This window comes from Myotis brandtii, unplaced genomic scaffold, assembly GCF_000412655.1.
Source record: "Myotis brandtii unplaced genomic scaffold, ASM41265v1 scaffold320, whole genome shotgun sequence".
NCBI classification, from domain to species: domain Eukaryota; kingdom Metazoa; phylum Chordata; class Mammalia; order Chiroptera; family Vespertilionidae; genus Myotis; species Myotis brandtii.
In genome coordinates, this window is record NW_005362270.1 from 2,366,301 (window position 1) to 2,378,058 (window position 11,758).

An 11,758-nucleotide genomic window follows, 5' to 3' on the forward strand; every position below is an offset into this window, starting at 1 on the left:
TTCATTCAGTAAATGCTGTTGGGGCCATACTTTGTCTATTAATTTCTCAAAACCCTGTTCTTAAATTAGTTAACTTTTTCTCATTGCTGTCATGTAGCTGAATCCTGCTAGCTTTCAGCTCCGCATTATTCTGGAAATTTTCTGCTGTTTATAGGACTTTCTTATGGTAGATGAGCACATTACCACAGTCTCTTTAGTCTAGCCAGTCCTATGGTTATACACCTTGTAGGACTTTATTACTATAGGTTGGTGCATAACCTCAGTCTCTGTGGTCCCTTTACGTACTTCCTTGTGTGTGACACCAGGAAAGTACCATGTTCTGAGAGGTGCGGGGTGATGAATGCTATGGGAGACACTGCTTTTTCCCTTACGCCACTTATGGCTTGATTTCAAACGTAGAATAGCACTTTCAGTTTAAAACCAGAGCAAGAAAAGTACTACCTCCCAAGTGTTAAGAGTTATACAGAAAAGAGTAACACAAACGTCTAGGTTCTCAAAGGCTCTCACAGTCTCATGGTAGCGAGTGATTTAAAAACCCCAAATAGCTATACAACAGTATCCTGAGTATTGGAGTAGACGAGTGGGTGCTCAGGATTCCAGCAGCCTACAGGAGGGCTTGATTTCTTTCGGCACAGCGGAATGACAGTTTGGGAGCCGGAGGAGAGCTGGTGAGCCCTTTGAGGACCGGATATGTCTTGATTATTTTTCTATCTCCCATGCCTAGCGGAGTGCCTGACATGTGGGACATGATCAATAAATAAAAAATGAATAAGTCATCTATTCTGTGCCATCCAGCCTGGTAGCGACTGGCCACATGGGGCCACTGAGATCTTGAAAGGTGGCTGGTGGGAATTGAGGTGTGTTGTGAGTGCAAAGGGCTTTTGTGAGTGCAAAGGGATTTTGAAGAGTAATTTAAGAAAAAAGCGTGGAAAATACCAGTTTTACAATAAATGTTGATTATAGGTTGAAATGATGTTTATTTGATATATCGGGTTAAATAAAATAGATGATTAAAATGAATTTACCTATTTTTACTTTCTAAAAATATAGAAAGTATAGGCTACTAAGGAAATAAAAATGACATATGTCTTGTATTTCACTTCCGTTGGACAATGCTGATCTCATTTAACTCTGTTAGAGAAAGTGAGACCAAGGTCACAAAACAGCAGAGATGTCCTTAAAATTGAGAATTTACATGCTGGGCTTCTTGAATTCTAGTGTAGTTCTTTTTCTATGCATAATTTAGTACAATGTAAACACATGAATTTTGAGGTTAAAAGGCATCGATTTGGTCTTGTTAGGGATGACATGACCTTTCTGCTTTAGTTATCCTATCATTGAGCTTTATCATCATTAAAATTTTCTCCTTTTATATGTAAATTTTGATCTTCAGAAAAATCTACATTTTTAGTTCTCAGTTTTTTCTGCAGTTGACACCTCTATTCCCACTTCTCTCTTGCTCTTTCCCTTCACACACACACACACACACACACACACACACACACACAGCCTCCTATTGTACTCCTTTTTGTTTCCATTAACATTCTTCAAATTATATTAGCATCTTTATTTGTATTTGGGGGAGATAAGCCTTTGCTGTTACATGGGGTGCTAGCTGGTTGTTTTAGTGTCTTGTACATGCAGTAATTATCTCACGTAGTCCTTGAAACCACATGATGTATAGGCCCTATTATGATTCTGATTTTGCAGTTATGCAATGTCAAGCTTACAGAGAGCAGTATGCTCAAGGTCACACAGCTAATAATACACAGAATCTGTAAGCTGGAACTGTCGAAAGAAACGGCAGGAAATGGGAAATTGACAGGCCTGTACACATTGGGGAACTCTGGGTTCATAGAATTGAGGATTAATGTGCCAGGAAAAAAGTACAAAAATCCATTCCAAAACCTGTGCCTTTGTGAATGAGTATGTGTATGTAAGTATATGAGAGAGAGAGAGAGACAGAGATAGATAGGGATAGAGAGGGATGGATGGATTATGCTAATCGAAATAAGCCAGTCGGAGAAAGATAAATATCACGTGATCTCACTCATATGTGGGATATAATGATCAACATAACCTGATGAACAAAAATAGATCCAGAGACAAAGGGCAGGGCAGGGGGGTGGTTAGAGATCAACCAAAGGACTTGTATGCATGCATATTAGCATAACCAAATATGTAAAACTTTAGACATAAAACAAAACCAAAAAACTCCCCATGATGTAACAGTTCACTGAAAATTAAAGGTGTCATTTTCTGGTTAAAAAAAAAGAGAGAGAGAGAGAGGGATGGATAGAAAGTATGGATGAATGAATATGATTGATTTTGAAGACTGGGTCCCTATGTCTTCACCTGTCCTGCCTCTTTCTGTTTTTCCTTCCTGACCCTTTCCCCATTTCTGACAGTGGAATTACTCAGCACACTTCCATTTTCTTCACTTCAGCTCAGTTCAGTTCAAATCAGTATACCTAAGTCTGAACAGCTGTTTACAATAGTTTTCTGTGGATAGGGGGATCTCAGGTGATTAAATATTTTTTGTCCTCTATATTATTTGACATTTTTTACATTAACATATACTAAAAATGCTGTATAAAAAGAATAGCAAAAGTATTTCCATTTGGAAAAAAAATCAGTATGCTTGTTAGTGTTCATTCCAAAAATAAACCTTTTACCTTAAAATTTCAGCATCCCATAACTTTCTGCCATTCCAGTGTTCCTTGGCCTCAATTTCATAGCCCCCAGGTGAATGATTAGAATAAGCTGATTCTCCAAAAGCCAATGGTATATACAGCATCTCTCTGTCACAGAGACGAGCTTTCTCATAGAAGTCATATTTATGTCTTTAACAAAGATGTTTAGTTGTGTGGGTTATTTTGGCAGATTGTTTTTAAATAACAGGGGCTCATAGTGGTCACATCCTGCAAATACTTTCAAATGCTTTGAGTTTGAACCTGCTGTGTTTCTGGCATTATGTGACCTTGATTCTTATCCAGCCCGCCACTTGATAAATTTCCTTTCCAAAGTACCCAGCAAGGGTGAATTTACTTATTGTCTCAGGAACCCTTGAAAAGTCCATATTTCTCAGTTTGCTTTTCATTATTTATTGACCTGGTTTATGCTCTTTTAAGATGCGAGTGATCAAAGAGAAGATGTTTATATTGGAAACCACATGCCTTGCCCTGAAAACCTCAATGGTTACTGCATCCATGGAAAGTGTGAATTCATCTATGCTACTCAGAAGGCTTCTTGTAGGTAAGCCGGTACCTCCAGGTCAGAGATGAGACATTTTTTCCTATTGGTGGTCCCTGCTCTATACAAGGCAATGAAATGTGGATGAGCTGTTACCAAAAAATACTGTTTACTTGCAGTAGAGATATTTTAAAAAGCGTCATTTCAAAAAACTTGGCAGATAATATGCAAAACAGTGTTGTATTAGGATTTTGAGATTTCACATTTTTAATATGATGTTATACGTATATTTTCATATAAAAATAAGTATACTTCAACACTATTTGGTTGTTAGGCAATCTGTCATAAGGTGGTTGAGGGACTGAGGAATGTGGGAAGAACAGAGAACATGTAACTCAGAATATATGCTAAAATAGATTTCTAAAAATAAGGAGATGAGGATGTAGAACCAGGTGTGATGGGAGAGATGGAAACGGAAAGGGTGTAAACTCGTCTGATTCCAGAGAGATTATGTGACTTGTTCACAGTTAGCAGCAAGTTACAAATAGAGTTGGGACAAAATTAGAGCTCTGATTTTCTGATATTCAACCTGTGTTAGTGCTTTTTGCTGTTCTGTGTCTGTCTACCAATAGCCCTTCTTACTGCTGCTGCCTGGAGCTCATCCTCTCCCTCAGGTTGGTCCAGTTAGCCAGGTGCTGTTCCCATAGACGAGGGGAGACGGGTTATTCTGCTCACTCCTGCCTCCTGAAGTTTCACCAGAATCCTTTTTTCTTTTCTTTGTAAAAACATCAAAACATGGAGAACTAGTATCCTTTTCTTTTGTCCTGCCAGTCTCCAGGCCAGTAACTCTCGCTCTCTAAGAAGTAAAAGAGGCCACTTGAAATCAGGTCTCTTGGTTTCTGTACTCCTCTAGCTCCTTTCTCCTGACTCTTTCGTTTTCCTCCTCTCCTCCTGCTTTCCAAAACAAGACAGAATCAACAAACAAAACCTTACTGTAATGCATATCACCTTCTAAAATAACCATTCACTTATTATGTGCATTGACCCTCCCTTACCCAGCTAGAGGGTAACCAGGCCAGGGATCTTTATTTCTTTTGCTCATTGATGTTTCCCATATGCCCACTACAGTACCTGCTACATGTCAGGTACTCAGTAAACATGTTAATTGAATGAATCAGCACTTGAGGCCATGGAAGTGAATGGGATTACTGTGGAAGGTATGTGGGGTGAGAGAATAGAGGGTAGCGTAGCCTGGATCTGCCTTTAATGAATAGCAGATGAAGAAGTAATCACCTAGAAGTTAATACTCAAGGTATTTTGAGAGCATAACTCAAAGTGAGTTGCAGAAAATAATATCCAGGGAGGATTGCCTGAACAATAAATGGCCTATACATTCTTTTTTTATATTCTGATTTTAATCTTTGGATTAAGCTTAACTGTCAGAGTGCTGCATATCTAGGGCGGTGTTATAGCTCCCTGTGGAACTTTTTATTTTACTGAGCTTTGACTTCTGGCCATTAGCTTACCATGAAAGATTATTTAAAATCTCCTAAGGGACTTGCTCATATTATTGAATTTATCGCAGCTGCATTGCTGAGGATGGTGTCCTCTGTACCAGAGGGTTGCCCCTCTTTTAATGAGGACCACTGAGATAAAGTTCCCTTGAATTTAATAACAATAGCAACTGTGGTTCTTTGGAACAGCTGCTTTGATTTTATTTTGTGGAGATTGTATTCTGTATCAGTGATCTTACCACTTTCTTTCGTTTCATTTTTTGGGCACAATTCAATGGTTTTTTTAAGTATATTTGCAGAGTGTTGCAATCGGCATAATGAATTTTAGAATATTTCATCACCCCAAGAAGAAACTCCATACCCTTTAGCTATTACTCCCAAACTTCCCATCCTCCTCAGCCTTAGGCAGCCACTAATCTATTTGTCTCTCTAGATTTACCTAGTCTGGACATTTCATTTAAGTGGACTCATATGATATGTGGTTTTCTGTGACTGGCTTCTTTCACTTAGCCTCATGTTTTCAAGGTTCATCCATGTTGTAGCATGTGTCAGTACTTTGTTCCTTTTTATGGCTGAATGAATTCTATTGAATGGATAATACCACATTTTTAATCCACTTACTAGTTGATGAATATTTGGATTGTTTCCCCTTTTTGGCTATTATGAATAATGCTGCCCTGAATAATTGTTTGCAGGTTTTGTATGGATTTATACCTAATTTCACTTAGGTAAATGCCAAGTGAAATTGCTGGGCCAAATGGTAACTCTGTTTTTAACTTTTTGAGGAAATTTTAGACCGTTTTCAAAAGTGGCTGAACTATTTTACATTTTCTTTAGTATCCTCGCCAACATTTGTTAGTATCTGAATTTTTTATTCTGGCCAAGTGGTATCTTATTGTGGTTTTGATTTACATTTCTCTGAAGGCTAATGGTGTTACTATCTTTTTATGTGTTTATTTGCCACTTGTATATCTTATTTGGAGAAATGTCTGTTTAGATCTTTTGCCCATTTTGCAATTTTTTGTTAAGGAGTTGTTATAGTTTTTTATATATTCTAGATGTAAGTCTCTTATCAGATATATAATTTGCAAAAATTTTCTCCCATTCTGCGGGCTGTCTTTTCACTTTCTTGATAGTGCCCTTATGCACAGAAGATTTTAATTTTCATGTAATTCAATTTAACATTTTTGTTGTTGTTGATGCTTGTGCTGTTGGTGTCATATAAGAGATCATTGCCTAATCTAAAGGTATGAAGATCTACTTCTTTTTCCCCCCTGAGTGTTATAGTTTTAGCTCTTAGTTTTAGATTTATGATCCATTTTGAGTTAATTTTTGTGTATGTTGTGAAGAAGAGGTCCAACTTCATTTATTTGTCTGTGGTCGTCCAGTTGTCCCAGCATCATTTGTTGAACAGACTGTTCTTTCCCCATTGAATTGTCTTAGCACCATTGTCAGGCATCAGTTGACCATAGATGTATGGGTGCATTTCTGGGCCCTCAATTCTATCCCATAGTCTGTATATCTACCTTACTGCGTTTTTGTTTTGTTTTTTTTGTCTGCTAGGAAGCTTAGAGCCCAATGTGACACCTTCTGGCAGGAACCTCGGGGTTGGGATTGGTGGACTCACATCACCCCTGGCTTCCCCTGCTTTATCCCTGTCCCCAGGTTTCTTGTTGTTATTATAAACGCTTTATTAAAAAAGCTTTTTATTTTTTGTAATGAAGCGTGGGACATGAATAAATACACTGTCTATACACTCCAGATGTTTTATTAATCATTTCCAACTGAAGGCTGCCTAATTCATGCATTTTACTTCTGTCAGCTAACATTGTAAATTTTCTGTTAACTATCTTAAATGTTTCCTCCTGTCATATTATTATCATCACGATATTGCTGCCTTTTTATTTATTTTTTAATTGGAATTAGATAATTTCTAAGATTAGCAACTACTCCACTGCTTGTCTTCATTTTTATTATTAATAACTTATCTCCTGCCTGCATCTTAAGTGATGATATTATTTACATTGAAAAGTGTCTCGACTATAATTTGGTGCTATGTTCAAAGAACTGTAAATGTTTATACCTATTTATTCAATAATCCCATTTCTAAGTAGCCTAAAGAATAACACTAATATACAAAAGTATACATTCAACCAAGATGTTCACCACACCTAATTTATAATTGTGAAAAATTGAAAATAACTGATATGTTTTAGAACAAGAAATAGATAAGTTAGCTCTGATATAGTCACTGAGTGAAATATTATTTATCTATTTTTGAATGAAGGTAATAAAGACTAGCAACTTTAAAAATTAATGTGATACAATGATGGGGGGGAAAGGCACCACGTAGAATAGATATATTAAAAAGTGTAAGGAAATCCACAAATGGCAATTTTTTTTAAGTAGTGGGAGGGTGCCTGATTTTCTATGCCTATTAAAATATATCATTTTTGTACCTTTTAATTTTAAAACCTGGAATTATTGAAATTTGTAATTCTCATAGAAATTCCTTCCCTCCTGCCTTTTCAGATGTGAATCCGGTTACACTGGACAGCACTGTGAAAAGACGGACTTTAGTATTCTCTACGTAGTGCCAAGCAGGCAAAAGCTCACTCATGTTCTCATCGCAGCAATTATTGGAGCTGTGCAGATTGCCATTATAGTAGCTATTGTCATGTGCATAACAAGGTAGGTGATGACCTAAGAGACAACAACTTAGAATTAGAGGTGGGTAGCTGTTAAACTAAAGGAGAACTTTGAAGCTCAATCTAAATGATAGGGGCTTTTAAGTCCACTAGTCTATTAGGAAAAAATCCTAGGGTCCCATGTGGTTCTGACCTCTCCCTGTCTTGCTTCTTTAGAAGATGGCCAGAAACTCATTCTCAGGGTTTTGGGTCTATCTGAGCTGCAGGTAGAGGGAGCATGAGGCTATTCAATGGCATAAAGGAATTTAGGGATCTGAGAACGATGTGTCGGTTCTAAGCACTGCACTTAGGGACAAAAATGGTAGGAGCAGACTCTTTGGAATGGTCCGCACACACACAGAAGAGCCATGCCGAAAGTATGCAAGCCCTGCTGACCTGCAAGGTGTTTTATGTCCTAAGAATATACTTTATTCGTAGTAAATATAACAAGAAAGGAAGAAAGCAGAGGTCAAAGAAAACTGCTTTTCTTCTTATATCATTATCTTAACACTACTTCATTTTCTGGAATACGTCATGACTACTAAACTTTAAAATTCTATGTTACAACTAAAACCATTGGAATTTATCATAACTAAGCTGAAAATTAAACACTACTTGGACTGCAGTTAGCATAAAATGGGTGTTTCCCACGCTGAGCTGAAATATCTAAGTCAGAACTGACCTGGACCTGAGAAAAGTCAAAGCAAATCAGGTTCATGACCATTCGAATTTATCATAACTAAGCTGCAAATTAAACACTACTTGGACTGCAGGGAAAATGGGTGTTTCCCACGCTGAGCTGAAATATCTAAGTCAGAACTGACCCGGACCTGAGAAAAGTCAAAGCAAATCAGGTTCATATTGTCTGTAGTTTCCCAGTCTCGTGTCTTGTCTTGCTTGCCTCTTCCTTACCTCCTTTAAGGTTTGGTTCAGAAGTTTCATAAACATCATCCGTATACTTTTCTGGGCAGGGGAGTGGAGCATATCAAGTACAGAGATTGGCAGGCCAGAGGATTTATGACTCTACCCAAGGTCTGGATGGCAGCCAGACCTTCAGTAGTCTCAGCCATCTGGAGCTGGAATGATAAATCTAGAAATGATAATAAAAAAAGTGTTCTCTGAGTAATACATATTTTTCATAAAATTCAGGCAGTAAAGTCAGTGGATTTCATTCTGTAGAACAGATGATCTGCCCTTTGGCAAGACGACTGAGTATAAAATTGGGCAGTAGATGAAAGTAGGGACATAATGATATAAAAAGTAATGACTGCAGAGAGAGAAGATAGGAAGGAAAAAAAACAACAACAGGCAACAGCAGGCCTGCCTGTGGCCACTTAAAATAGGCTCTCAGGGGTTAAGGCATTTGTCTGTAAGTGGAAGGGCCTGGACTGGATGGAGTGCTGCCCGGGTCCCAAACCATTCCTCTTTCCACTGAACCATCTTGGGAAATATATTTACTAAGTGTGAACATCACATGGGAGCAAGGTTCCAACTTGATTTTTGGGTTTTTGAGTGGCGGAGGTATTTGGTACAAAACATTTTTTTCAGAGCATTAATTTGAGTGTCATCTGCAAAACTCAGTGGAGGAAAGAAAATGTGAGGTTAGGGGCGACCATTTAGGACATTATTAGAGTAAAGGACTAATGGAGTAATAAATGATTTGGAAGGTGAAAGAAATAAGGTAGAGATAAGGGAGGATTTTGAAGCCCAGTGATAGTGCCATCTTAAAGGAGATCAAAGGATGTCAGAATCAGCAGGAAGCAACTTTAGTTCAACCCCTTTGTTCTAGACTCTAGAATCTAGAGAAACGAGGAAACTGCAGTCCTGGGATGGGAAGTATCTTACCCAAGATCAGAGAGGACATTAAGCCCGCGTACAAATCCTAATCCAGCCTTTTATCCAGCTCTGTGCTGCTGTTCTCCGTGCGCTGTAATCCTCAGCTACTATATTAACTTATCTGGCTTGTAGTTTTCAAGTTAATACCCTCCAGTTTATACCACAGACCCATTTGCTGCCCTCACAGACACTTGGACATCACAGTATATTTTTAACTGTGTTACCGTATCTTTACCACCCACAAGTCTCCATGACCAAAGGGTCATCTCGTTGATTTATTATAAGTCTGTCCTTGAGGCCTGTCTTTTTATTCTGGTATTTCCTCTCCTAGAATGTCTTGCTCTCTTGGATTTAGAATATTATCATTGTAACTAGAGGCCCGGTGCACAAAATTCACGCATGGGTAGGGTCCCTAGGCCTGGCCTGCGATCAGGGACGATCAGGTTCCTCGCCTCCTCCTTCCCTCGCTCCCTCAGTGCCCCGCTGCCGCTGGTTGCCTGCCATGTTCCATGCCACTCCCTGGTGGTCATAGCGAGCGATTGAACTCCTGGTCAAACTCCTGAGGGGACACTTTGCATATTAGCCTTTTATATATATAGAGCCCGGTGCAAAAATTCACGCATGGGTAGGGTCCCTAGGCCTGGCCTGCGATCAGGTCCGATCAGGTTCCTCGCCTCCTCCTTCCCTCGCTCCCTCAGTGCCCCGCTGCCGCTGGTTGCCTGCCATGTTCCATGCCACTCCCTGGTGGTCATAGCGAGCGATTGAACTCCTGGTCAAACTCCTGAGGGGACACTTTGCATATTAGCCTTTTATATATATAGATTGCTTGGACTTATCTCCTTTGAATTTTTAGGGACTGCCTCTCCCACGCAGTCCATTGTGGAGCAGCTGTTCACTTATCCCATGGTGGCTGTTACATGCAAGGAATCTTCCTTTAAAAGGATGTTCCCGCTGACCCACTCATCAAGACTGCATGAGTAACATTGTTTTCTTTTATGCTTGGAATCTATTTTCTTGGTTTTTTGACTCATAGAATGACTGATTGGCAGGGACCTTGGACATCATCCTAGACAAACCCCCTTAATTTATAGATGAAAAAGCCATGGCCTCAGGGAGTTGGAACTTTTCCAGGTCATAGTGAATTAGTGACAATTAAGAGAGGGGTCGCTTGACTTCTCAACCAATTTCCCCATTTAGGAAATAGAGATGATTCCAGCACTATCTCAAAGTGTTTTTATGAAGATTCATGAGATAACATTTGTGAAAAATAATATATAAAATAGAAGTGTTACCACCAAGGCCTTTAAAACAAGGCAACGAACGCATTGCTATTTGAAATTGACTAAAAACATGGAAATTTAGGAGTACTCATTATGCAAGACTTTCTTTCCATTTGATTATAAATTACTTAAATTTTTTTTGTATCCTCATCCAAGGACATTTTAAAAAAAATATATTTTATTGATTTTTTACAGAGAGGAAGGGAGAGAGATAGAGAGTTAGAAACATCAATGAGAGAGAAACATCGATCAGCTGCCTCCTGCGATTATAAATTACTTAAATTTTTTTTTGTATCCTCATCCAAGGACATGTTTTTTAATTGATGAGAGAGAGATCACTTGCCTCCCGTATGTGTCCTGACCGGCAATCAAACCTGCAACCTGGGTATGTGCCCTGATGAGGAATCAAACCTGCAACCTTTTGGTGTACAGGATAATGCTCCAACCAACTGAGCCACCCAGCCAGGGCTAGATAATAAATTTCTTGCTGGCAGAGATTTTAGAAGTTAGTCGAACTATGTTTTTTTTAATTGATGAGAGAGAGAGAGAGAGAGATCACTTGCCTCCCTCCCGTATGTGTCCTGACCGGCAATCAAACTTGCAACCTGGGTATGTGCCCTGATGAGGAATCAAACCTGCAACCTTTTGCTGTACAGGATAATGCACCAACCAACTGAGCCACCCAGCCAGGGCTATATAATACATTTCTTGCTGGCAGAGATTTTAGAAGTTAGTCGAACTCTTAAAATTTTACGTATAGGAAAAGAAGGTTGCACAGCTAGTTTTTAGCAGAGCTCAAGCTCAACATTACCAGAACTCATCCCAGTCCCTTTATCCCACATTGCGTAGCACAGTGCTTTGTGCAGACACAATAAGAGCTCATATGTTTGCATTCTGTGGACAGGCACAAACACAGTTACAGCACGATGAGATTTATACCACCTGGAGAAACATGTACAGCAAAATGAGAGCAGAGTCCAGGAATTCCCCTCACCCACAGCATGGCTGTACTTTATTGGGTTCTGTGGTTTGCCCAAGCAGGGTGTGGAACGACTTGCAGTCATTGCCTAAAATCTCTAGGCATTTCCTATGTATTCCTATCGGAGGTTAAATAAGCATCTTTCTTCCTGATTTCTCCCTTCATCTAAGCTGCTCTTGTCATCTTGGGGGTGTCAATGTTCAGGGAAAGTAGATAGGCCAGGATCCTTTCTATTATCCCAGGTTTATATGTTATCAGTTTCTGGCGGGG

At 39.1% G+C, this 11,758-nt stretch overlaps 1 protein-coding gene across 1 annotated transcript in view; it reads left to right on the forward strand.

Annotated features, from left to right (window-relative positions):
* The first annotated feature begins 3,110 nt into the window (after positions 1-3,110).
* Positions 3,111-11,758, forward strand: part of LOC102242885 (tomoregulin-1) — a 10,053-nt gene continuing 1,405 nt past the window's right edge. Inside the window, exons 1-2 of the mRNA XM_014543233.1 lie at positions 3,111-3,255; positions 7,239-7,397. Of these exons, the coding sequence (XP_014398719.1) occupies positions 3,173-3,255; positions 7,239-7,397 (242 nt within the window). The 5' untranslated portion in view covers positions 3,111-3,172. The remainder of the gene's footprint in view (positions 3,256-7,238; positions 7,398-11,758) is intronic.